We start from the raw sequence: 26,909 nt of genomic DNA, 5'->3' as shown, positions 1-26,909 counted from the left end.
GGTTTATGTAATAGATCTGTTTAGTGACTCCTTCAACCCCTTGGTATACAGCTTTAAGTCTAGGCAAGGAAGGGAACTTATGTATAGAATGATCTTCTTCACAGACTGAACAAACCTCTATAAAGTTAAATGGGCATTCATTCCTAGGATGCCTCCTAGTGCATCTAGGGAAAAAAATGGCCAAAGCCCTCTCTGCTTCCTCTTGTTTTCTTTTGATATGTAAGGTATCCATTTGCATGGCAAGAGTCTGCAACATCTCACTCTTGAAGTCTTCCAGCATGTTTCCAATTTCACCTTTAATGGATGAATTGGAAGAAGAGGTTATGGCTATGGGTTGACTCCCCCTACCTTTCTTTCTGGCTACTCTAGAATGGTTTCTAAAAATAGTCTTTATGTCCTCGTAAGATAGTTGGTAGATGTCTCCCCCGGCCAATAGATGGAGGGTGTCTAAAAGGTCTTCTCGAATTACCCTAAGCAAAACCAACTTCAGAGACTCAGGGTTAAGTGTACACCTGGCCATTTTGTAACTGAGCTAGAACCTCTATTCATAGTATTCCAGGGACTCATCACTTCCTATGGTCGTTCGAAAGATTTCTTCTTTAGTATCTTTTGACCTACAATAGTCTCGATAATTTTTGTTAAAGGCCTGCTGCATCTGAGCCCAAGTTGTGATGCTATTTCCAGGTAATTCCATGAACCAGCGCAGTGTTGCATCCTTGAGAGTAGAAGGGAACAATTTCAACTTTTTCTCGTCTTCTGCATAGTCATAAGTTCGATAGATTGCAGCAAACTCAAACAAGAAGGTGCCAAAATCTTTTGTAGTTAGACCATGGAAGTGAGGTAGGGTTGAAGGACTTATATTCTTCATTTTGGTGTCCCCATTGGTCTCTCGAATGGGGAAGGTACCCTCTATTCTCTCTCCATTTTCCCTAGCATTTCTGTTTTCAGCCATTGGCTCCAGAGGAATGTTTTCTTCTTCTTCTTCCCCTATAGGTTCTTCAAATATGTACGGATGTTAACCTAAGGGTTCTTCTTGATTGTATCCACCGAAGAAGAGAGAATGTTGGCTGTGTGAAGCAGTGGGGGTGTTCAGAAAAAAAAATTCCTAAGTTATCTCTACTCCTACGAGGCATGAAAGGAAATATTTTTGGTTGGTTTTTTGTCTCTTTTTCCCCACATTGAAAGTACCCGTAGAAACTGAAATTGTGATTAAACAAAACAAACTGCAACTAGCTGAAATGAAATTACTGAATGGAAATTTTCAAAATTGAAAAGGAAAGCAAGGAAATGCAAAACTAAAAGAAAAGAAATGACTAGTCTACTTTTGCTGAAATAAACTATTAGCATAATGTTACAATAGGAAATAAAAGAAAGCAGTAATCACAGAATACTCTGACGCTTCCCCAGCAACGGTGCCAAAAAGTGGTGAGCGCCAGTATTGCAGTAAGAATGCTACAACTCCTGGGCTACCAACTTTACTTTTATCAACACGGTAGTTCGTAACAAACTTGGAAGCATCGGTGCTATATCCACAAGTACTAGTTCTCACTGCAAGTTGTCACTTGGTCAATCGGCGCGAGATCACTAGGAGCTCAAGCCAACTTCTATAGATTTCATAGGAAGTTCTATGTGTGATGAAAGGAAAGAAATATTACTCTACATATGCTATTCTGACTGCAGATAAGAGAAATACTGGAATGTAAAGCAAAACCTAGTAAACCCTAATTAACAAGCTAATTCTACTTTTGCCAAAAACACTATGAAAACCATGAAAGAAATGCCATTACCTACTCAAGGAAGTAAAAAACATCTAACCATGCTATTTCTGGAAGTAAATAAGCAAAAAACATATTTTTGGATTTTTATGTGTTTTTATGTGAATTTAACATGCATCTAATTTATTGTGTGTGAGTGTGGCAGCGAACAGGTGGCGTTAGAGGGCGGTTTTGGAGCTTGGGAGGATGTAGGATGGTTTGCATAGGTCCTAGGAGGTCTTCGGTGGTCTTCTGAAGGCTTTTCCCACACTCAGCCTTCAAAAGAAAGCCTACAGGAAAAACTACAGGAGGACACAGGAAAACTACACGAGGAAAACAGGGAAAGTACAGGAGACCTATAGGAGGAGGCCGAGAGAAATTTTCTTTGTTTTGAGGGTGTGAGAGTGCATGGAAAAGTTGGATGAAGGTTGGAATGAGGTGTTAGGGTGCCTAAGGTCTGCCATGAATCACTAGGAGAGAGAAATATGATTGGGTTTGCTCAAGGAGAGAGGAAGAAGTTCTATGAAAAATGAAGGAAACTAGGGCAGAATTGAGGTGAGGTTTGGGAGACCTATATGGCATGGATCAGATGGAGGGTGTGATTGCTGGTAAGCTAGCCTATTGCTGGAATAGATTTTTTGCATAGAAACTGACAATCAACCAAGAAAATCAAGCAACCAATGAAATGCATCCTATGAAAAACAGAGTTTTTCATTAAAATGGCCTAAAATATGATGTATAGAAGGAAATGCTGGGAAATGCTGTAAGAAAGGAAAGCATGCAAAATTACTTTCAAATCAGGAAGTGGACATGATAAAGAAGATCTAAAGCAAATCAAAATTGGACTATCAATCTACTAGAGAGTTGCAAACATTACGAGTCTTAGGAATGAGGAAAATCTGTGTTTTTGGGGAAACAAGAGAGTCTTTGCCTCAAATCATGGTCCCAGAGGGAGGAAGAGAGGCCAAGGAATTGTTTCTAGCCTTTTGAATCTTTTCTGATCACTGCTTAACCTGCTACATAAAGCACAAATGGAAGCAAGCTACTAAATCATCAAAAGCAACCTATTCTTAACCATAAGAGAAATACATCTAACAACAAACTAATCTACAAACTAAAGTAAAGCATACAAATACAAGCAAAGAGAAGCTTGGATGCTTGGATTTGGCCCTAACCCAAAAGCTTCAGCCCTCTGAGTTAACTCAGTGCTAGCTCAAAAAGGATTCCATCTTCATTATCAAAAAATAGCAAGATTACATAAAACTGTCGTAAAATAGTAATCTCGAAATTTGAGCAGAGTTTACACAAGAAAAAAAAAGTCGACCCTAGTGAGGCCCTAGGCCTCTCTACTTATACATCTGAAGCTACCAACAGTTTCCTTAAAATCAGGGAGGCTTGGCTCCCAAAACTCGAGATAACTATCAATCATCTTCCACTTGCTCGGTTGCCTTCTAATGCATGATTCGGTTGCTTGTACTCCGAGCTAAATGAAGGGGAATTCGATGTGAGGAGCAATAAATGAGGGGGATTCCCTCCTATAAGTCCTCTCCTCTGTCTACTTCAATTTATTGTTGCAGTTTGACCACTAGATCCTTGACTTTGACCTCGAAATCCATCAATAATCTTCATTTAATACATGTTAGACCACATGGCATAATAACTAACTCAACTCACCCTATAAGCATAAATATAATCAGAAAATCATACAATAAGCTAAGAGAATGGTTGATTTGACTAGGTTAGGAGGTAAAATGAGCCCATATAATTACCCATTTATGAGGCTTATCATATAGGCATTATATATCCATTCAATCGCCCTCATTGGGAAACTAGTCCCATTATATCCATTCGGAGCCACTACTTAAATAGAAAAGGAGTTGTTGTAAGGTCCGGACCGGGTGGTTTTCCCCTTGTGTTGATGCAACGATTTTTGAGGCCTCAACACATTATTATTTTAATTATAATGTGTGAAACCATAGTGATTTGTTTGTAGGTAGAAGAGAGGGAATGAGAATGTTGACCTACATGGAAGTAGCTAGGGTTTCTCACAGAAGTTGTGCAATTATGATCCAAGTGTATATTTGTGGCCACCCTCCTATTCCACTTGGAACCCCAACACTGTCTCTTTCAGTTTCCTTAATTGTAGCACATTTTACTATTTTTGGTAGTTTTTTGGGTCTTGAACATCCAGAGTCGTTTTGAGGCCCTAAATGACGTTTTTAGGGAAAACAGAGAGGCCAAAAAAGTCTCAAGCTGATTTTGTCTTTTGCTTTCGACCTACTCTTCAGGATCTTTGAAAAAAGGTATTATGATAGCCAAACAAAGAGTGTATGTCAAATTCATGACCCTAGGAAATTGATGTACCAATTTACCCAAATGGGGCCCACAGTTTTGGCACTTCATCTCCTAGGGTTAGGTTTCTGGATGTTTAGGGTTTTATATTGTTTCTCAATAATAAATAGGCCTTGGAGCCTCATTGTAACATAGTTTAGAGGATCTAGCCACCACATCTCTTCTCAAAGATAAGTTACCATCGACCGAGCTAGTTTATTTCCATTCTATTTGTAAGCATATTTCAGTATTTTGATATTAATGAAATGAAGTGTTATTTTTGTTGCATTTTTGTATTTATGGTTATATTTGTAATTTGTTGCATTCATGTTTAAGTTCATATAAGTGGTATTAGAGCGGTCTGCTCTTTCTTTGTTTTTATTTACATGTCCCCAACGAGGTCAGGGTATAAGGAGTTAGTGCTCGATTTGGTTGAACCTTTGCAAGACCAGCCTTGCAAACCCTGATGACCTCCCATGGTGGAAGAAAAGAAAGATGAGGGGACAAGAGATCCTTTCAAAATATTGCTCGAGGAATCCCTCTAGCGATAGAGGAACACGATGATGGATAAATTTGTCCAGATCCTTTGATGGCTACCCACAAGCAACGCATCTTCATCCAGCAGCCACTCTGGAGCCGCTACTCCTTTTAAGGTACAAGTTAACTTTGATATTCAAATATTTGAGGGCCAAATAGATGTACTCGTCATAGATAAATGGTTGAATCTATTGGAATGATATTTTTCAGTTCATGACTTTTCCAATCAGGAAAATATTACTTTTGCACTTCTCAAAGCCACCCCACACTTTAAGGACTAGTGGGAAACCTACTTTGAACAAAAAGACGAGAGGGAATCCTCACTGTTTTCAGCTGCACCCACTTGGGATTCTTTCCAAGATGCCATCAAGGAACAATATTGCCCTGTTGGGAGCTATGAAGATAAATACATAAAGTGGACCATGCTATGACGTGGAAGGGACCAAAATGTGTCAAAGTTCACAAATATTTTCCATACCCTCTACACTAACTTGGGTATCAAGGATTTTGAGTAGCATTTGGTACTCAAGTACCACGAATGTCTACAGAGGTACATCCAAGATGATATGGAGTTCTTGGACATCTCCTCGCTCAGCACGTCATACCGATATGTTGTCAAGATTGAGTAGAAATTTAAATACAAGAAGTGAGACTTTAGATCTGCGAATCCGAAGCAAGGAGAAGGCACCCCCAAACCTCAGAGCAAAGGCAAAAGCCAAGGCAGGGTGGCACAGGACAACCTGTCGAAGCTACAAGAAAAGAACAACACCACGAAGATAAAGGACATGGGAAAATGGTGTGAGTTCCTTAAGAGCTCCACTCACAACACAAGTGAGTGTCAGGCCAAGAAGTCACTGGTGGGCGAGCGGAAGGCTTCTGAATGAGACACATGTTTCGACTCTGAGTCAGAACTCAACAAGGGGAATGACAAAGGGAAGTAGATCATTGATGTAGAGCCCAGTGCCACCATGGTCACCACCAAAATCCATAAGAATGAGCCTGAAGATCCAGAGGAGGGGAACGCCTCTTCCACTCGCAAATGTGGGTGAAAGGTTCTTTGTTGCAATTCATTGTCGACATCAGGAGCCAAAATAAACTCATTTCAACAGAAGTCACGAAGTGGTTTGGCATATCGACAACAGCACATCTGCATTCATACAACATCAGGTGGCTTCACCAAGGACGAGATCTTCGCGTCAGCCAGTAGTGTTGCCTTCCCTACAGCATCAAGCCCTTCACAGATGAGGTATTATGTGATGTTTCTCCTTTTGAAGTTTGTGATGTATTATTAGGACAACCATACTTATGGAAGTGACATATTGCATATGAGTCTAGACCTTGCCCTTTGATTATTACTTTGGGCAATAAGTTGTACAGGATGACGAAGGCAGCCATGCCTACCGCCATCTCTTTGATCACTGCAAAGAAATGCAATAAGATCATTTCCCATACCAGGAAAAAAAAATTCCTTACGATTCGCCCTCAAGGCAAGAAGAAGGTTGTCACCACGACTTCCAGACAAGGCTCCTCCGCATAACAGTAGCAGATGGACAAGATCGTGGAGGAGTATAGGGACATTTTTGCCTCACCTACAGGGGTATCTATGCACTGTCAAGTCAAGCACTCCATCAATTTGACCCCAGGTGGGCTGCTACCTAATGGACTGATCTATTGATGCTCTGTTCTAGAGAACAATGAGATCAAGAGGCAGATTCAGGAGTTTTTGTAGAAAAGGCACATCAAGCCAAGATCGTGACCCTGTGGGAGCCCAATTGTATTGGTATAGAATAAGGACGAGACCTGGAGACTCTGTATTGACTATCGGGTGATGAATAAGATCACTGTCTGGAATAGGTACCCAATCCCATAGATTGATGACCTTCTAGACTAGCTCAAGGGGACAAAATATTTTAGCAAGATTGATTTGAAGTTCAGTTATCACAAGGTGCCTATTGAACCCTCCGATTTGTGGAAGACTCCCTTCAAATCCAAGGAGGGCCTTTTCGAATGGTTGGTCATGCCTTTCAGGTTGACAAATGCCCCCCGCAACCTTCATAAGATTGATGGACGATGTCTTGAGGCCCTTCACCAATGCATTCATGATGGTTTATTTAAATGACATCTTGATCTTCAGCAATATTTGGGAAGAGCACCTATACCATATTCAACAGGTCCTTCAAACCTTGCCACAACACAAGTCGTGTGCCAATTTCGAGAAATGCACTTTTGGCATGACCCGGGTTCAATATTTGGGATACATCATTGATGAGCAGGGTTTGCATGTGGACCCAGCTAAGATACAAGTCATTGAGGATTCGCTAGCCCCAACCACTCTAATAGAGCTTCACATCTTTCTGGGTCTTGCCAATTTCTACCATAGGTTCATGTTGGGGTTCTCTCATATCACCTGGCCTCTAAGTCAAGTCATCAAGGGTAGAGCGAAAGCAAAGTTTTTTTGGTCTGAAACCCAGCAGAAGGCGTTTACCGAGTTTAAGCATCACCTTTTCCATGCACCAGTGCTCACATTACTAGACCTGCAACAACCATTTGAGATTGAGACAACCACCTCCGACTATGCTATTGGTGCAATTCTTACTCAGCAGGGGAATCCAGTGGCTTACCACAGTGAGACACTTTCAGAGACAGTCCAAAAGTATCCCATTTACAACAAAGAAATGTCATAGTGCAGACATGTCGTCAATGGAATCATTACATTCTGGGGAAGGAAACGATCATCCACACAAACCACCGACCCCTGCAATTCATACAGATACAAGGGAAGTTGCAGAACAATCAACATCAGAAATGGTCCGCATACCTACAACAATTCCATTTGAACATTAAGTACAAGAAGGGAAGCACCAATAATATTGTAGACTTCCTCAGTCGACCACAAGTCATGGCGTTGATCACTATGCTCGACTCCTACGGGCACAAGACTTCGAGGTGACCGCATATTTACGAGAGCGATCTAGAATTCAGCAACACATACCAGACACTCCTGGAAGGTAAGAAAGTTCCAAATTTTCACCTCCATGATGCACTATTATGCCACCTAGGACACATCTGTGTTCCTTCAAGCAAGCGTGCCAAGATGATTTTTTAGGCGCGCTACAGTCAAGTCACTGGACATTTCGAAGTAGAGAAAATAGTGGCAGTACTACAAAAGTATTTTTATTAGCAGATCCTTCGTTGGGATGTTGGGAGGTACTTTAAATCCTGCACTGCCTACGCCATTTCCAAACCAACCATTAAGAAGAAAGGCCTATATACTCCTCTACCTACTCCTATTCAACCTTGGGAATCCATCTACATGGATTACATATCAGGCCTTCCTTCTACTAAGCATGAAAATGGCTGCGTCTTAATGGTCATCGACAAATTATCTAAGATGGCCATTATGGTGGCCTACAAGAAGAGTATCACAGCAAATGTCACTACTAAGCTCTTTTTTGAGCAAGTGTGGGTACGCTTTGGGATCCCATAGTCCATTGTCTCTGATCGCGACAACATATTCCTACGTGCATTTTGGTCAAGTCTATGGTCAAACGCACTAAGTCCACGGCTTTCCATCTCCAAATTGATGGCCAAACAGAAGTCATTAACTTGATGATCATACACATTCTGATGAAAGCCTCCCCTATGTCCATCACAGCTACAAGAGATCTGTCCACAACTCAACATGCCACAACCCCTTTCACGTAGGGCTGGGAGTTCAGCCATTATGTTCCATTAATGTGGCCATACCTTTGCAGCGACTCAAGCAAATTTGTCTCATGTCTAGTCCGAAGCCAACAGGGCTAACAACTTCATTAAGTGCATTAAACACAACCACCAGCAATTCCATGATATATTGGATAGAGCCAATGCTAAGTACAAGCAACGCCATGATCAACATCGGGTGTCGCACAAGTTCCAGGTGGGTGGAAAAGTTTGGCTACATTTACATAAGGAGCGCCTCACTGGACCCCATCGAAAGCTTCACCCACTCCGATATGGGCCATACACCATCACCAAGGTTGTAGGGGACAATGATTTCGAGCTCAGCATTCCACCGTTCCTTGGTCTGTGCCCAGTGTTCAATGTAGACCACCTTCGGCCATACTTTCCACCATTTTTGGACACATCCAACATTGTAGAACAACTCACACCAACAAAGATAAACCCAGATTGCATGGAACAGGACACAATTGATCGGATCATGAACACACATATCAAGAACACTCGCCATTAGAATATCCAACTATATCGGGTTGTCAAAGTTGGCCAACTTCTACACCTAGGCAAGTGGCTCACCAGGGACCACTTTCAACAAAAAATTCCCCATGTCATGGAGGCACTCAACGTAATGGGGACCATTGCTTCCTAAGGGAGGAGGACTAATCCAGGTCGATATTGGTGGCCACCCTCCTATTCCACTTGGACCCCCAAAACCATCTCTTTTAGTTTTTCAATTTCCTTAGTTGTAGCACAATTTACTATTTTTGGCAGTTTTTTGGGTCCTAAACATCTAGAGCCATTTTATGGCCCTAAACAACGTTTTTAGGGAGAATAAATGAGCCCACTTGTTTGATTTTGGCCTACTCTTTGAGACCTTCAGAATGAGGTATTATGATAGCCAAAAGGATATCGTATGGAAATGTTACAATCCCAAGAAATTGATGTACCAATTTACCCAAACAGGGCCCACAGTTTTGGTGCTTCATCTCCTAGGGTTAGGTTTCTGGATGTTTAGGGTTTTCCATTGTTTCTCAATAATAAATCGGCCTTGGAGCCCCATTGTAACATAGTTCAGAGGATGTTGTCACCGCATCTCTTCTCAAAGATAAGCTACCATCGCCCGAGCTAGTTTATTTCCATTATATTTGTAATCATATTTCAGTATTATGATATTAATGATATGAAGTGTTATTTTTGCTACATTTTTGTATTTATGGTTATTTTTGTAATTTGTTGCGTTCTTGTTTAATTTCGGATAAAACTAGGTTTTCGACAACTTGGAAAACCAACTCCATACAAGTTTGTAGAACCATTTAACAATACCAAAGGAACCACAACAAAAGTTGGTTCAATGATCACTTCCATGAAATTGGGTACAAAGGAAGTTGATGTATTCCACGCAATGAACAAATTAATTATCATAGAGTGGTTGCATATAGCTTCGAAAATCATTGTGTCAACCAAGTTGTGGGTATTGATATCATGCCTAAAGCTCAATCTACTTGGTGATGGGTATAGTAACAAGCAAAGGTACATTAAATAAAACATCACAACTTTTTTCCTCAGCTCATGCAATAGTCTGTAGTTATGCAATGGCATTGGAAACAAGCACTTTGGGGTTTTAAGCAATTATCTCTAATTTCTTCATAATTTCCCTTCTCTCCTAGTGTAAACACTTCTTATTATATGCCAATAGCTCTACAAAGATGAATTAAGCATGTAATAGTAAGTAGGTCTGAGAGAATCATGAGAAATCTCATGATTCATGGGGGTAGGCCAAAGGTTACAGTAGGTGAACATTCACCTCACGTCTATAAATATATCCTCGTGTCTCATATGCAGGGGGGAATTTTTTAGCGTTTGAGCTAGGACTAACATTATATAGTTGATCTATGCTTGAAGAGCTAGAGGAACTCAACTCTTGGTAGCTAATAGGGGCAGTTGTGGTGAGCTTAGGGTTTTGCATTGGATAATGGTATGAGCAACCCATGTTCCATTGTTGCGCTTTCATGGATTGTAGGACATGTACTTGTATTTGTAGCAGCATTAATTATAATTTATTTGTTTTTAGTATGGATTCATGTGCATCTTTATGATGGTTGCACTAGCTTTCTTGTATTTCCATCATGTTTACATTTTTACTTTCAAGTGGGCATATGTTAATGAACTCATTCTTAGCTTATAGCTTTCATGTCCAATATGAATATGTGCTTACTTATTCCATGCCATGTCGGTAACCTATTGTGAATTGATTTGCAATTTACATCTGGCATGCTCCTATTCAAGTGTGTCTGAGACAGTTTTGGCTCATTGATCCTTCTCATGACATGCTTCTTGTTGTTGTTATTATTACTTTCTCATATCTCATTTTGTGGTTTATCAATCTTGAGTTGATCTCATACCTATTATTCAGGAATTTCATTCTTTCCCTCATCCTGACATCTCCACATTTGACAGATAGGAACAAAACCAACATGATGGCATTTGGGCTTACATATCTAATGGTACTCCTATCCGAAATGGTGTGAGGTTTAATTGGGACTTCACACCAGGGAGACCCCCTAGTTGTTGGTAGTACATTCCAGCATATCAACATATTTTCGGCGCTAGAAAGAGGGCTTGATGACAAGTTGAGCCCGTGGAGCCTTTATTTTAATATCATATCTTGAAATGGATACTTCCCAAATCTCTATTTCATGTTTTCTTTCTAAAAGTCTTAATCTTTACATGCCCGTGGAAATGGTTTATCACTTGTTGTAGTTTAAGTTTAATGGTGAGGGTTGAGAAACTGTATTATGACACGTGTCAAGTTATCAATTTATATCATTCTAATCAAATACATTGTAAATATGTTATGGGTAGAGTTTAAACAAAGTGGTCTTGGACAATGATGCAAGATGACATTAAACATTGTGTTAGAATGACACCATTTGGGAGGAAAATTTATTTAAATATAAAGAATGACACATTTTATTCCATGGGACAAGGCACATTATTTGATACATGAGATAGTGTGTACTTGAATTATATAAAGGAAGGAGTAAGTAATATATTATACATTGATAATGTATGTATACACATCACAAAAGTGATGCAACATAATAATTCATAAAGGGAGCAACACATATTATAGTCATATAGTAAGTCATTGAAGGCTATATAATTGATGCACATACACTTCAATGAAATGTGGTGTAGCTCATTCAAATATTGTATACATATACTATTATGTTGGATACAAAAGGTTAGGGATACACCTATGTTAAGACACATGACCAGCTATGTATGTCCAGTGTAATAAGGACATGACAATGCTTTTTCTACTAACAAGGTGATTAGTCCTTATGAGGAAGTAAATTCAAGCTATGATCATATCATATGGAATGCAGAAAGGATATTACTCCATGTGTTAGAGAAAGAATTGGCTAATGGTCTCAATCACTGAGGCTCCTTGAATGGGAAAATGTAGTTTGAGGATGCGCACTAGATACATCACATGCACTTGACTCAATAAGGTCATAGGTCAAAACTCTATGATGTAGATAAAATTATGATGTGTGACTAGGTTTAAAGAGAAAATTTGTGACCAAGAAGAAAGGTTTTCACTAGCAAGTCACAAATCGCACCTGCAGTCTCCATAATCTTGTTCTAGAAAATGCAACCTGCAATAAAGAAAAGAATGTGTCCTAAATACCTGCAACCTTCCACAAATCACACCTTCCACTTGCAACCCTTCCTTAATTTGCATTCTTTTCCTGTGTACTTTCTCAAGTCGCATCCCACACTTATACTTCCCTTTTTCACTAAGTGTTCCACCTACCACTCTCCTCAACAATTTATATCCTTGTAGAATCTCCAAAATGTCTTCAAAATATCATCCACTTTCACCTTTATCACCACCACTTCACTCACATGTCACAACTCCATAGCCATATAATCTTTCATTAGCCTCCATTTCCATAATTATATGGGTTCCATTTGTGTTTCCTAAAAGTTAGTGATTTCTAGTATTATAAGTGAATTAAATGGTTAAAACTTAGAAAAATGACATATACTTGCTAATACTTAAAAGTGGCTTGAGTTCCATGACATTTGTAGGTCATTTGGAAGCTTCCTAGGCACCCTTATGTGGCCTCCAATGCTCAATTTCGAATTCCCTTAAAGATATGGAAGAAGATTTAGATCAAGGTCAAAGAGGATATGTGTCTCATCATTACTTATTTAAGTTGTAACTCTATGAGATTTTCTAGAGATATGGGAGAGAATAATGGACCTCCATTAATGAGGTAGCTTCTTATGTTTTTGTATAAATAGGAGAGCCTTCTCCTTTCAAAGGCATGTGTAAAGTTGGAGATACTCAGGTGGAAAGTTAAGATTACTTATGTTTTGAATGGAATTTAGATTTAGCACCATGCTCATGAGTGATGTTCACCTTGATTGGTAATGCTTGCACTGGGAGCCTCTCAACTTGCCATCTCTCATACTTTTGGATTGGCCACCTACAATGTGTGAGATTTATTGTTTTTCATAGATTAATATTTATTGCTTTCATAGATTAAGATTTATTTATTTCATATATTTTCCTGTGTGAGAGGTTAAGAGTGATTATTTTTATTTCTTTCATATATTTTCCTGTGTGAGAGGTTAAGAGTGATTGTTTTTATTTTCTTTCCTATCTAGAGGTTAAGAGCGATTGTTTTTATTTTGCTTTCCTATCTAGAGGTTAAGAGTGATTATTTTTATTTGCTTTCCTATCTAGAGGTTAAGAGCGATTGTTTTTATTTGCTTTCATATATTTTCCTGTGTGAGAGGTTAAGAATGATTGTTTTTGCTTTCATTTCATGTCATGTGGTTTTGATTATTCATTTCATAGGATCCTAATTTGATAATGCACACATGATCCCTTAGAGTAGATTTCATTTCATGCAATTTCAATTCCTACAAGTGTGGTAGATTAAGATTTCAATTCCTGCAAGTGTGAAAGATTAAGATTTCAATTCCACGTGCTATACTATAATTGTACTATAATTTATTTTGAATTGATTGTTGAATTAGAATAGGTGAATTTGGTTTGTCATTATTTGGTTTCGTAGTTAGATTGATCTAAATTGGAAGTTAATTTCTAGCATATACAGTGCACGCATGCTTCGCAAGTTTTATGAAACCCCCGGGTTGACAATTAAATGATAGGTAATTAATTTGCCTCAACATTTTGGTGTTGTTTCTGGGGAAGTGTGCATAGGAACTAGCTTTCAGTCTAGAGTTCATATTTTTTTTTCAGTTTTTTTTAGATGCATGATTAAAGCATGTAGATGCATAAATCATTTAGCTGCATATCATTTTTATAAAAGTATTAAAAAAAATTTGGTACTAACCATTTATGGACAAGGACCTAGAATGTAGATCAAACATTCTTTGGAGCACAAAGACTACATTGAGGAATGGTATCGAAACATGATTGCGCCATGACATTCATCCGTTCTTCAAGAGATCTTTGCGGCAAATCTAAAGGTTAAAACGATTTTTCATGTCCTCATGCACAATCAGGTACATTTTGCAAATTTGGATATGAACATTTTAGAAAGTCTAATCTGTAAATGGCTCCATTGGAAATATTCATATACTTAAAAAATAAAATAAAAATTTCTTTCAAATAGATAAATTAGGAAAATAAAATCAAGCTTCGTTATTTTTTTTAAGTTTTTAGACTTTAAAATCTTTAGATTTTTATTTATTTTCTTGCATTTTTTTCACTAACTTCACAAAAATATTTTCAATAAAAAATCATGTTAGATTTTCAATAATAAATAAAGATATATATATATATATATATGTATATATATATATATATATGTATATATATATATATATATGTATATATATATATATATATGTATATATATATATATATAATCATGTTTTTGAATAAGGGAAATGTAAATTTTTTAAATAAAAATTATCAATTTTTTTTTTCAAGAGAATTGAGAAATTGACAATTTAGGCTCTCATGCGACCTGTAAAGAAAAAAAATTGTGTTAGCTTGGAATCCAAATTCAAAAATCCATCATAATACAAAATTATAAAAATATAAAAATAATTCTTACTTTGAATTTGATCCAATTTTCTGCATATCTGGCATATTAATGATTCAAATGATTCCCATTTTGATTCATTCTTGTGAAGCTACAAAAAAGGCTCATTTCTACAGCCGAACCTGATTTAATTCCAGCGCATCCATCACGACCCAATAATCCTGTATGTTTCCCAAAGTGAACTCCTCGCCTTAAGGATCTCTTCTTCCCATGGCTTTAGAATCAAAAACATTGGATCTCTTGTCAAAGAAGTGAGGAACAAGAAACATGCTTGCAAAGACTATCGACTCTACTATAATCAAGAATTGGAAAATTGATAATGCAAATATCAGATCGCGCAAATGCCTGAAGGGTTTCTTCTTAGTTTTGAATAACGAAGGGATCTGATGGACGTGTTGCAGTTGATCCAATTAATCATCAAAATTATGTAGGCACGCTCCATTCACAACCTGTTTAGTGTTGGCAATAAACTGTTGAACACTGAGTTTAACAGTCTTACAGCTGAGATTGTGTGCATTCAAAAAAATTGATGTGATTCTGCTGGATTTCCATCATGGTAAAGTTGTTGATAAACTTCAATTCTCCTGAATTAAAAAAGATTCCCACTCATCCTCATCATTCTGCACAAAATCCAAGAGGTCATGTCAGTTGTTAATTTTCAATTCATTGTATTGCATCACTGAAAAAAATACATACCGTGTCATCAGTCGCTCTCGTAGAAAGAATAAAGAATAACAATGGAGTTGCAGATCAAATTGTGCCCAGAAGAAATCCAAAGCAGCTTGAGATTGGCAATTTTCTTGCAAGAGAACCAACGACCATTATTTAATTCCACTCTAGAAGACCCAATAGTTACCTAAGCAGAGGAAATGTGTAGCAGTTTTCGACACATAATTTTAAAACATGTTTTCTGGCCAAATGAAAACGAATTTCAAAAAACTAAAACGTGGGTTTTTCTCAAAACAGGGTTAATTATATTAAGAAGGAGCGATTTTCTCATATTTGTAACTGTTTGAGATATTTTCAGGGTTCTCTAGAGCCTTATTTGCCAGATTGTGTGAGGAAAATGGATTTATTGTTTAAATGCACAGACAGCAGTTGCAGCCATGCAAGAATCAGATCCGGTTTTGGATGCTATGGTGGTCTGAAAAATCAGAATTGTGATTTTCTTCACCTAAATCCATGGATTGGCTGCCACAAACTTCGAATAAAATCATTGATCACCATTTCGTATCTCGCTCCTGCCCAATACACAGAAAACGTTTCATCTTCAAAACCGTTCAAATATTTATTTTCAACGCTTTGAATTTTCATTTTCAACCATGGAAAATTTTGATATTACGTAGTTTTTTTTGTTAAGTTGTGAATGTTATACGTTATGTTTTATGTTGTTATGATTTGTTTTATATGTGTTTTTTAAAATGATTTGTTACTTTTGTTATGTTGTTAGTTTTAACATTATATGTTTTAGTGTGTTTTTTTATGTTTTAATGTTTTATGTATATAATGTTATGTCATTGTTTATAGGTTTGTACATATGTTTTTTTATTTGTTATGTTTTGTTTTTAAAGTGTATATATATATATATATATATGTTTTGTATAATGTTTGTTTTTATTTTCTTTTTTTTAAGAAGTGTTTTTTTAATAATGTTTGTACTTTTGTTTTATATATGTTATGTTTTGTGATTAGTATGTTTAATGTTTTGTTTTTATATTTTACTTTTTAATTTTGTAAATATTTCATTAGTTGTTTTGTTGTTGTTGTTGTTGTTGTTGTTGTTGTTGTTGTTTTTTTTTTTTTTTTTTTTTTTTTTTTTTTTTTTTTTTTTTTAAGAAAATTGTCGAAAAAAATTGATGTGAATTTCAATTCATGATTGGAGCAAAGTAAAAAAAAAAAAAAAAACTTTTGAGATGATTCACTTACACACCCGTCGAAGCAAGAAATAAAAGAATAATAAATAAATAAAATTTTTATATTTGCTAATTTTTTTGGAATAGGTATTGATCAATTTGAAGATTGGACTTGTTATTTGTTCATAACAAAAGTGCATAGTTGTGTGTACTTAATTGTCTGTTCAGGATTTTAGCTATAGAAACTGCGCAATTTTGCAGCTGAACAACAATTTTGCAGCTGAAAAAACAATTTTGCAGCTTTGTATTTAACTCAATGATCTATTTGTCAACAATGCATTCTAATCAGAAAATCATGCTCAAAAATTTATTATTGGTTTTATCTAATGATTTGTCTTCAAGTATGATGCAAGAAAGAAGAAGAACTATGAAGGCGCTTTATCTGCAAGATCGATTGATGAATTTTTTTATCGAAGATTGTTTTGCAGGAATCATTGAGCATTTGCAAATAATATTTTTTTATCTTTATGAAATGTTATGATTCAAACATAAATTGAGGAAATTGTTTTCTTTTAGAAATTGGATTTATTACCGTGATTGTGAAATTGGACAAACCAATTGAAACGAAAACACATCATGAACCTGTCAATTATGCAAATTTTCGTATGTGCCTAGAGAAATTGATCACTTCTCTTTGAAAACACTTACGTTTGTTGCAATGTTAGTGCCATGTTTATTTTCAGGTTCTAGGACAATCAAATAATTGGAGGCCAATTTACGCACGATTGGTTTTCTACGACCAATTTCAAGAAACATGAACCAATTGAATTCATTTCTATCATCCATAAATGCCATCATTTTTCCTCTCCAAACTCACAAGCTATTCAAGCATTTTCGCTAAGCATCGTCGTCACCATTTTCCTTGCAAGTGTCGCATGTTTTCCACTTACATTTTCCATAATTTCCATTCATAGAGACATTCAACTCGCTTACATGCTGATTTGTCCTTTTTCTTTCTGTTCACTTGTTTACCCTCTTGTCATTTTCCTTTCCATTAAATAAATCTTACTTGATGCAAATTTTCATCTATAGTCCTTCCAAAATCATCATTTCATACTCACGTTAGATGATGGGGGATTCATAATGCCTCCCTTCTAACAAGTCTTGGCCTATCGACATCAGCACATTATCTAGGTTCAGGGCTAGAGTCCTTATTAGTACCTTGAGGCTTGTATGCATTAATGACAAGTTCTCTCGCCGACAATCATGGGAATACATCAATGTCCCTTGATCATTGGATCTTGCAAGTGGCTCGACATCATCTCATCTATTCGCACTTTGCAAGATGTACTTAGGTACCTTGGTACTCATTGACATTAATGGTGAGTTTGCCTCGCATTGGTTAACGACATTCATCAATGGCTGGTAATCCAATGACTTCTCTTCATGCTCGACAACAACACATTTATTCGCATGACTAGAATTGTACCATCGGGTTTTGTAGCAGGTGAAGACTATATCATTTCAGCATTTTACAACAGATTTAGTAGCAGAAATAAAGAATCCGCTTTCACCACCTCATCCACCATTTATGTAACGAAGAAGCAGATGAAATTCTACCTTATATTCCATGATCCAGCATCAGCTACAACTTCTCTACATATGCACAGTTTGTCCACTTCCTAGGTAAGTAAACGTATGTTCTTTTCTAGATTTTAATCATAGAATTCCTTAAATACTGAAATTATAATTTTTGGAAAATACTTCACCATATTTCCTTTTCAATTAAAAAAAAACCGTAAACACCTTTAGTTGGGGGGGAAGGGACATCCATTTATGATCACTCTTCATATCACTTCATTCCATTTCACTTCATTTCATCCTAACATACTTGTCCTAATCATTATGATTGCATTATGGTTCAAAAGTTATGTGATTTGAAAATAAAGACTAAATGATGAGCATATTATATGGTTGATTCAAATATGCATTCTTAAATATGTTCAATGAATCTTGTTGCAACAAAAAGAAACAAGGTATTGATACACAAGAACCAATACCAATTAAGATTTGGTTGTCACACAAGAACCAACCAAACATGTTGCAATTCAATGTATGATAAGGAATACTTTGCAAAAAGAAATGAAATTTTCAAATGCAAAGTTTAAGGACAATTGATATAAGCCAAGCTCATTCAAAAGAAAATCATGATTAAGCAATGCAGTAGATTGCATGAGGACATGCAATAACGTCAATTGGGGGGTATGTAGAGTCAAAATGTCTTCAAAATATCATCCACTTTCACCTTTATCGCCACCATTTCACTCACATGTCACTACTCCATAGCCATATAATCTTTCATTAGCCTCCATTTTCATAATTATATGGGTTCCATTTGTGTTTTCCAAAATTTAATGTTTTCTAGTATTATAAGTGAATTAAATGGTTAAAACTTAGAAAAATGGCATATACTTTCTAATACTTAAAACTGGCTTGAGTTTCATGAAATGTGTAGGTCATTTGGAATCTTACAAGGCACCCTTATTTGGACTCCAATATTCAAATTCGAATTCCCTTCAATATATGGAAGAAGATTTGGATAAAGTTCAAAGAGGATATGTGTCTCATCATTACCTATTTGAGTTGCAACTCTATGAGATTTTCTAGAGATCTAGGGACAGAATAATGGACCTCCATTAATGAGGTAGCTTCTTATGTTTTTGTATAAATAGGAGAGCATTCTCCTTTCAAAGGCATGTGTAAAGTTGGAGATACTCAAGTGGAAAGTTAAGATTACTTATGTTTTGAATGGAATTTAGATTCAGCACCATGCTCATGAATGATGTTCATCTTGATTGGTAATGCTTGCACTAGGAGCCTCTCAACTTGCCATCTCTCATACTTTTGGATTGGCCACCTACAATGTGTGAGATTTATTGTTTTTCATATATTAATATTTATTGCTTTCATAGATTAAGATTTATTTCTTTCATATCATTTCCTGTGCGAGAGGTTAAGAGTGATTATTTTTATTTCTTTCATATATTTTCCTATGTGAGAGGTTAAGAGTGATTGTTTTTATTTGCTTTCCTATCTAGAGGTTAAGAGCGATTTTTTGTCTTTGCTTTCCTATCTAAAGGTTAAGAACGATTGTTTTTATTTACTTTCATATATTTTCCTGTGTGGGAGGTTAATAATGATTGTTGTTGCTTTCATTTCATGTCATGTGGTTTTGATTATTCATTTCATAGGATCCTGATTTGATAATGCACACATAAGCCCTTAGAGTAGATTTCATTTCATGCAATTTCAATTTTTGCAAGTGTGGTAGATTAAGATTTCAATTCCTGCAAGTGTGAAAGATTAATATTTCAATTCTGCGTGTTGTATTATAATTGTACTATAACTTCTTTTGATTTGATTGTTGAATTAGAATAGGTGAATTTGGTTTGTCGTTATTTGGTTTCGTAGTTAGATTGATCTAAATTGGAAGTTAATTTCTAGCATATACAGTGCATGCACACCTCACAAGTTTTATGAAACCCCCAGGTTGAAAATTAAATGATAGGTAATTAATTTTCCTCAACAATCCTCGATGCACATCATTGCTTGCTTGTCCTTTACGCTCTCAGGCATTGATTTCCCTCTGACTGTGGTGCTCCATTCCCTCACCCTTGAACTTTCAATGACTCATGGATCCCTGCCCTCAAATAGGATTCGATCAATCTATTTATCCCAAGCCATTAGCTCAGTTTCATTATCTGATAACAATTATATTCACTTGCTGCAAGAGCACATGCCTTTGTGGCTTGATGAACATTGAAATAATAATCTAAGTGGAAGTAGTGTGTAATTTGTAAAAAAATTGCGTTGAAATTCCACGAACCAAAATGTTGTAAACCATGAATGTGATAATGGATATACATGGAATGCATAAGTCATAAGAATGAATGGTTCTTTCACCCATCACTTTAATGCCAAAGGTTTATACCTTCAATATACAATGATTTTATTTCAAGATGGCTTACAGTTTCTCTATTGTAGGAATCAGGAGCATTGCTCAGATCAAAATCATGTCTTCACCAATAACCAGCGGGCAAGAGCATGTAAGATATGGTTTGAATGGGTTTGAAATAAATTGCATTGGTCAAGCCTAAAGTATTTGGTGTGAAAAATTCACTTCAATTCCTATGTCATTCCTCGTCATTCAAGGCTTGGGTTAAGAGGTTGATTAACAACTACATTAAGAAGTGCATTGTGTAGTAGTTAAGCACAATCTCAAAAATAAACACAGGTCACAAGCTGACTCCTAGCGAACACGCAATTTAAGACTTGAAACCAAGTTTGGTCTTGGTAGGACATTGAATTATGATCGATCTTGGGTCATAAATCACATTTCTAATCTCCATCTACGACTATGACTTGCATTATAACTACAAAATGAAATTATCCTAAGGTCACATCAAGGCTGATTTCTAGAAATGTGACTCACTTTATCCTTCCAATTTCAGAATTTTAGAGAGACTCCACCCCATAAATATAATTACCTTAACCTTGTTCCCTCCTAGCATGTGCATTTGGCAGCTAAGGTTCTAAGAAACATGGGCGATGGGACTAACTTCTTCTGAGGCAGCATAGATCCATTAGTTCTTCCGTCTGCGGCTACGTTCTTCCATCTCTATTGCGGCTAGGTTCTTTCGTCTCTGCATGAGCAGATCTGCGGCTCCAGATCTGCTTCTATGTGGTGCTCTTCATAAGCGTTATTCTTTCGGCATTCTCCATAACGATCACCAATCTCAGATCTGTGAAAATAGATCTGTGAGCAAGTCCTCCTTTACGTGGGCATCTCCGGATAGAGTGGTTCATGAAGCGAAAGTCGGTGATTTATTTTTATCTGGAGCAGGATTTGATTCTCGGTACTAAAAGTAGGATTTTTCCTACTAGGGTTTCTTACAGATTAAATACTTACTAAGACTCTACTGTTGGGTTCTAGATCTAATCTTCTGCAACTAGATCTAGATCTAGATCTAATCTTTTGCCTTATTTCTTTGCTATCTTCTGCCTTATTTCTCTATGACTGGGTCTTGGCTTTCTACGAGCAAATATGGCTCCCAGCTTCGCAAAAATATTTTTTGGCTCAGTTCCTCCGCTTCTGGAGGGAAATCTCCTGCCCATATTGTCATTGAAGCCCCAGCTCCCACTGTCCAGGTGGTCCAGGGCTCACTCGATGAGGCTTTGAAGTTTTTCGAAAGTTCCCTAATCTCCTGGTTCAATGGTTTTTTTCCGCGGTTGACAGCTCTCCACAATTGGATCTCGGAGGTATGGAAGCCTGTCATTTCTGATGAAATTAATATCTACCCCTATGCTAGGGGTTTCTTTATAGTAGATTTTAAAAATCCTGAAAGCAGGCAATGTATTCTATATTTCGGCCCTTGGTTTTGGGAAAACTCAGGCCTATTCATGAAGCCATGGAACCCATCATTCGATCCCTCAACAACAGTGATAACCTCAGCACCAGTTTGGGTGAGATTTCCAAGCCTACCCTTGCATCTCTGGAATCTCTCATCGCTAAAAGCCATTGGAAATGCAATTGGGAAATTTTACTGCAGGTGCCCAGAAATAGAGGAATATGCCAGAACCACCTATGCACGCATCTATGTGGAAATGGACTTCAGTGCCAGATTCCCAGCTGAAATAAACCTAACAAGTAAAGAATACGTGTGGAACTAGAAACTCGATTATGAAAGTGTCCTCTTCAGATGTCGATCCTGCTTTGAGACGGGCCATCTAGCCAAAAATTGCCCAACAGCCTCCCAGAAAAATTCTGCTAGAAAAAACCACCATAGATCTACATGGTGGGAAGGAGCACAAAAAGAAAACTACACTGTCATCAAAGAAGAATACTCTAGAGAAAACACTGAATCACAAGAAAGAAACAACTCTCAAGACAAGCAGGGAGAAAGCCCCGCCAAGCAACAAAAAAGTGAACTCGACAATCCCTCAAGCATCAACAGTTATGAGGATTTGAATACCGTACAAAATAAATATTCATTTAACAGCAAAGCATATCTCCTAGACCAAACTTCTTCTCCGTCTGTCTTCAAGAGGACGAACACAATAGATCGCAAAGCTAAGACACCAATGTCCCAAGAACCAGAAGAGATGAAGGAGATGCAAGATATAGGAAGTTGGAAGACTATAGAGAAAAAAAAGAAAGCTACAACATCAATCTCCCCAAGCAAGACGAGGAGCCAGACAATTAAAAACTAAGAAAATTATAGATCTGATAGACCAATTCAGTCTCAGTGGACATTAACCACTATCATCATCATCACCATCATCAACAACAAAAGCAAAAGCAAAACAAACAACAATAGATATATATGTCAATATAATGAAGGTATGCTTGTAATGGTGGCAATCTTATTTCCAATAATGCGACAAAGAATCCATTGTGTTATCAGTTCATAGGTTTACACGATCAGGATACCAAATGAAATGGAAAACCAAATAGTTTGTCATTGGGGAAATTGTTTCTTGGGCTTATCAAGTGTGCTCTTGGAGATCCTTTACATATTTATTTGACGCATTATGCAAATGGTTTTAGTTATTGACAAGTAGTGAAAAGATATTGATTTTCCTCATTTGTTCTAGTGATTGTTCCAACTCTATTGGTTTCAACTATGGTAACATATGCATTCTTCATTACAATGGATATGGTGGTAAAGGTTGATTGAGGATGCTATTAAGGATCCACAAGAGGAAAAGTGATATATGAGGGGCCTTTACCTAAAACAATGCTTGGTATTTTCAACAACATTTTATCGTCACACCATCCTATAGTTGATAACCACTATCCAAAGTGTTCCCTAGCTTGATAGTTTTCAGCTAAACATGAATTCAGTTGAACTAGGTGGAAGATGATGGTTTGAAGGGGAATTTTCTCCTAATACTTTTGACTGAAACACGAGTAATTTAGCAAGTATGTTGATTCATGAGAAAAGGGTTTCAGTCTAAGATTATTAGATTGTTAGTATTACTAGCAGTAAGGTACACCATTTACAACTCATGTTTGATGGTCAAAGCCCTTATTTCTCCACTATAAGATGTCTTTGGTACAAAAGGACAAGAGGAATTTAGAGGCATGACCAAGAACAAATAATGATGGTAGTGATTTTGGGGTCTGTTGTGAACATTTTGAATCCTAAAGAGACCATGTAAAGGCCACATTTGTTGAAAATGTTGTGGCATAGAAAGGGAATATACAAGGCTCCAAATTGATACCTTGCTTTTGGTTAATTTTTCATGTTTCTAACATTATTCTTTGGATGATAATGTGTGTAACCATAGTGATTTTCTTGCAGGTATAAGAGAGGGAACAAGAATGTTGACCTACGTAAAGGTAGCTACAGTTTCTCACAGAATTTGTGAGACTAGGTTTTCAACAAGTCGGAAAACCAACTCCATACAGGTTTCTAGAACCATTTAACGATACCAAAGGCATAACAACAAAATTTGGTTGGATGACCATTTCCATGAAATTAGGTACAAAAGTAATTGATGTATGTCATGCAATGAAAAAAATTGATTATCACAGACTGGTGGCATATAACTTCCCAAAGTGTTGTGTCAACCATGTTGTGGGTATTGATGTCATTCCTAAAGATCAATCTACTTGGTGATGGGTATAGTAACATGAAAAGGTACATTCAATACAACATCACAACTCTATTCATTGGATCATGTAAGACTCCATAGTTATGCAACAACATTGGAAACAAGAACTTTTGGGTTTTAAGCAATTATCTCTAGTTCTTCATAATTTCCCTTCTCTCCTAGTGTAAACACTTCTTATCGTAATGTTGATAGCTCTACGTAGATGAATTAAGCATGTAATAGTAAGCAGGACCAAGAGAATCATGAGAAATCTCACGAGTCATGAGGGTAGTCCAAAGGTCACGGTAGGTGAACAGTCCCCTCAGTTCTATATATATACCCTCATGCCTCATTTGTAAGGGGGGACTTTTTAGCACTACAGCTAGGACTTGCATTCGATAGTTGATCTGTATTTGAAGAGCTAGAGGCACTCAAATGTTGGAAGTTAGTAGGGGAAGTTGTTGTGGGGTTAGTGTTTTGCATTAGATAATGGTATGAGCATCCCATGTTCCATTGTTGGGATTTAATGGATTTTAGGACATGTACTTGTATTTTCAGTAGCATTAATAAGAAATTATTTGTTTTTAGTACGGATTCTCATGCATCATTATGATGGTTATACTAGATTTATTGTATTTCCATCATGTTTGTATTTGTGCTTTCATGTGGGCATATGTTACTGATATCATTCTTAACTTATAGATTTCATGTCCACTTTGAATTTGTTCTTACTTATTCGACGCCATGTTGATAACCTATTTTGAATTGCTTTGCAATTAACTTCTGGCATGTTCCCGATCAAGTATGTCTGAGACTGTTTTAGCTCACTGATCCTTCTCGTGGAATGCTTGTTGTTGTTGTTGTTGTTACTTTCCTATATCTCGTTTTGTGATTTGTTAATATTGAGTTGATCTCATACCTATTCTATGGGAATTTCATTATTTTCCTTGTCCTGGCATCTCCTCGTTTGGAAACTAAGAATGAATCCAACATTATGGAAACCAGGCCTACATATCGGATGGGACTCCTATCGCAAATGGTGTGACGTCTAATTGGGACTTTACACCAGGGAAACCCCCTAGCTATTGGCGATACATTCTACCCTGTCAACATTTTCATACGTTAGAATGATTTTATATGTGGTATTTACATTTAAACCTCTCATATGTAGATATTGCACCAGTGTGGCCGATAGTTCATGTAGCATGGGCGACAACACATGGGGCATATCACTGTGGAGCATCATCATCTCAGGGGAGACGAGAGACTAATGAGTTTTTGAATGACCAATACATGGATGCATGTGTGAGTCTACCCTTCAAGTGGTGAGCCATTGTGAGGCGAGAAACGATAATTGGTCAGGCTATCAAGTGTTGTGTGTGTGTTATATTCATTCCAACACTACCCTATATTAGGTGGGCAAACCAACCTATGGTTTTGTTTATGGTTTTTGCACATGATTTTGGGTATGATGGTTTTCTGTCCATGGAATTTTGTAGATCTGACCAAGGGAACTACGGTTATGTTATAATCCATGGTTAATGGATTGGGGTTTTTTTGACGATACTGGACCTGCCAACACGTTAAGGGGATCTTCCCGGGAAGAAGTCCCAATTAGACCTCAGACCATTTGGTGTAGGAGTCCCAGAAGTGGGTCATACGACAATGCCTTAATCGCAGTGTTGCATAGAGGCAAGTAGAATAACTCTGTCAGCAGCAAGGGTGTGATTGGTGCAGTGAGTCAAGGAATGTGTATGAGAGGTTCCAACACTTTGAAAGGGGAAGGAGCTGAAGGTCAGTTCCAAGTTGAAAGGGATCAGTCCCAACTCGGCTAGGAACGCACAACACAAAGGACATGCACAGCTTCAGACAGAGCAATCCACTTGGATGCAGCAGTCACATCATACAAGGTAAGATAACACATACAACACTCACGGATCAGTTCGAGACGAGTGTGACAGTTGTTATAGCAAGGTTCAAGTGAAAGCTATGTCTGATGTCTGACAGAGCAGTTGACACGGATGGTGACAGCATTAAAAATATATGCAACACATTAGGTTCATATAATTGCATGTGAATCAGTTCATACACAAGTACGTAAGTTAAACAACACATATCATTAAAGAAATCGAAACAGTCCAACAATAATAACAACATATGCATGAAAATGTGTTGGCTCTTATTATATAAAGAAGTGTAAGTCACAATCATACAATACATCCATGTAAACCTACTAGCCCCAACATTGGAACGTTATGTAGAAATTTTGAATAATAAACACTTATTCACAGAGATTATCCCGATTTATACACTATTGCGGAATACAAGCATAATTCATAACCTCGTCTACGTTGATCATCAATTTAGCAGCATTAAAAACAATGAAACATCAATCGCATGCACACATTAACACAGTATGTAACCCGGGGAAAGCATACAGCTGAAAACCCCACACTATCTGTATATTATAATGATTGAGAACATGTAACAATACATAGTACAATACTCCTCACAAGTACTCAGTACTATCTCCACCTATTACACACAAAACTAGCTCAAATCCGAACAAGTCACAGGTTCAAATCTCCTTCGCTGCTTTGCCTGCCTCCACTGCACAATCCAAAGTGAAAATCACGTGAGAACAAGCTACAATTGCCTTGGTATTGGCCCACACTGTGCAGTCCTCATTGGCATAACTCAATCCCATTGATTGTGCAAGATCTCATGCACAACTATAGTCACAACTGATAGCAATCTCAACCTTTAACACCTGTCTCCACTGAACTGTACATGCACTGAGTTAACTGATGTATTCTTCAGTTGCTTTATGAGTTAATAATTAGTGAATTTATTAATATTTAATTCACACAACTCATCACTAGTGTATTCTTTAGTTAGATAAAATACAACTAGTTCAACCAAGTCAAATTGAACACAACTCCATCAACTCCACAATCAACTCCACC

The 26,909-nt window shown here is 37.1% G+C and overlaps 1 protein-coding gene across 4 annotated transcripts in view; it reads left to right on the top strand.

Annotated features, from left to right (window-relative positions):
* LOC149235255 (uncharacterized) overlaps positions 1–19,113 on the top strand; it is a 163,486-nt gene extending 144,373 nt beyond the window's left edge. For 3 of the 4 annotated variants that reach the window (XM_089461332.1, XM_089461331.1, XM_089461328.1), the window contains one exon: positions 18,803–19,113. In XM_089461332.1, coding sequence (XP_089317458.1) covers positions 18,803–18,890 — 88 coding nt within the window. In that variant the 3' untranslated portion in view covers positions 18,891–19,113. Of the gene's footprint in view, positions 1–12,440; positions 12,711–18,802 lie in introns of those variants that run through there. The other variant, XM_089461333.1, reaches the window with a different exon arrangement.
* Positions 19,114–26,909: the final 7,796 nt, after the last annotated feature.

The sequence above is a fragment of the Pinus tabuliformis genome, chromosome 8, assembly GCF_031772625.1.
Source record: "Pinus tabuliformis cultivar Carrire ecotype Pingquan chromosome 8, CPIR1, whole genome shotgun sequence".
Classification (NCBI taxonomy): domain Eukaryota; kingdom Viridiplantae; phylum Streptophyta; class Pinopsida; order Pinales; family Pinaceae; genus Pinus; species Pinus tabuliformis.
Note: the sequence above shows the minus strand (reverse complement) of the source record. Positions and strands in the feature narration are given on the sequence as shown.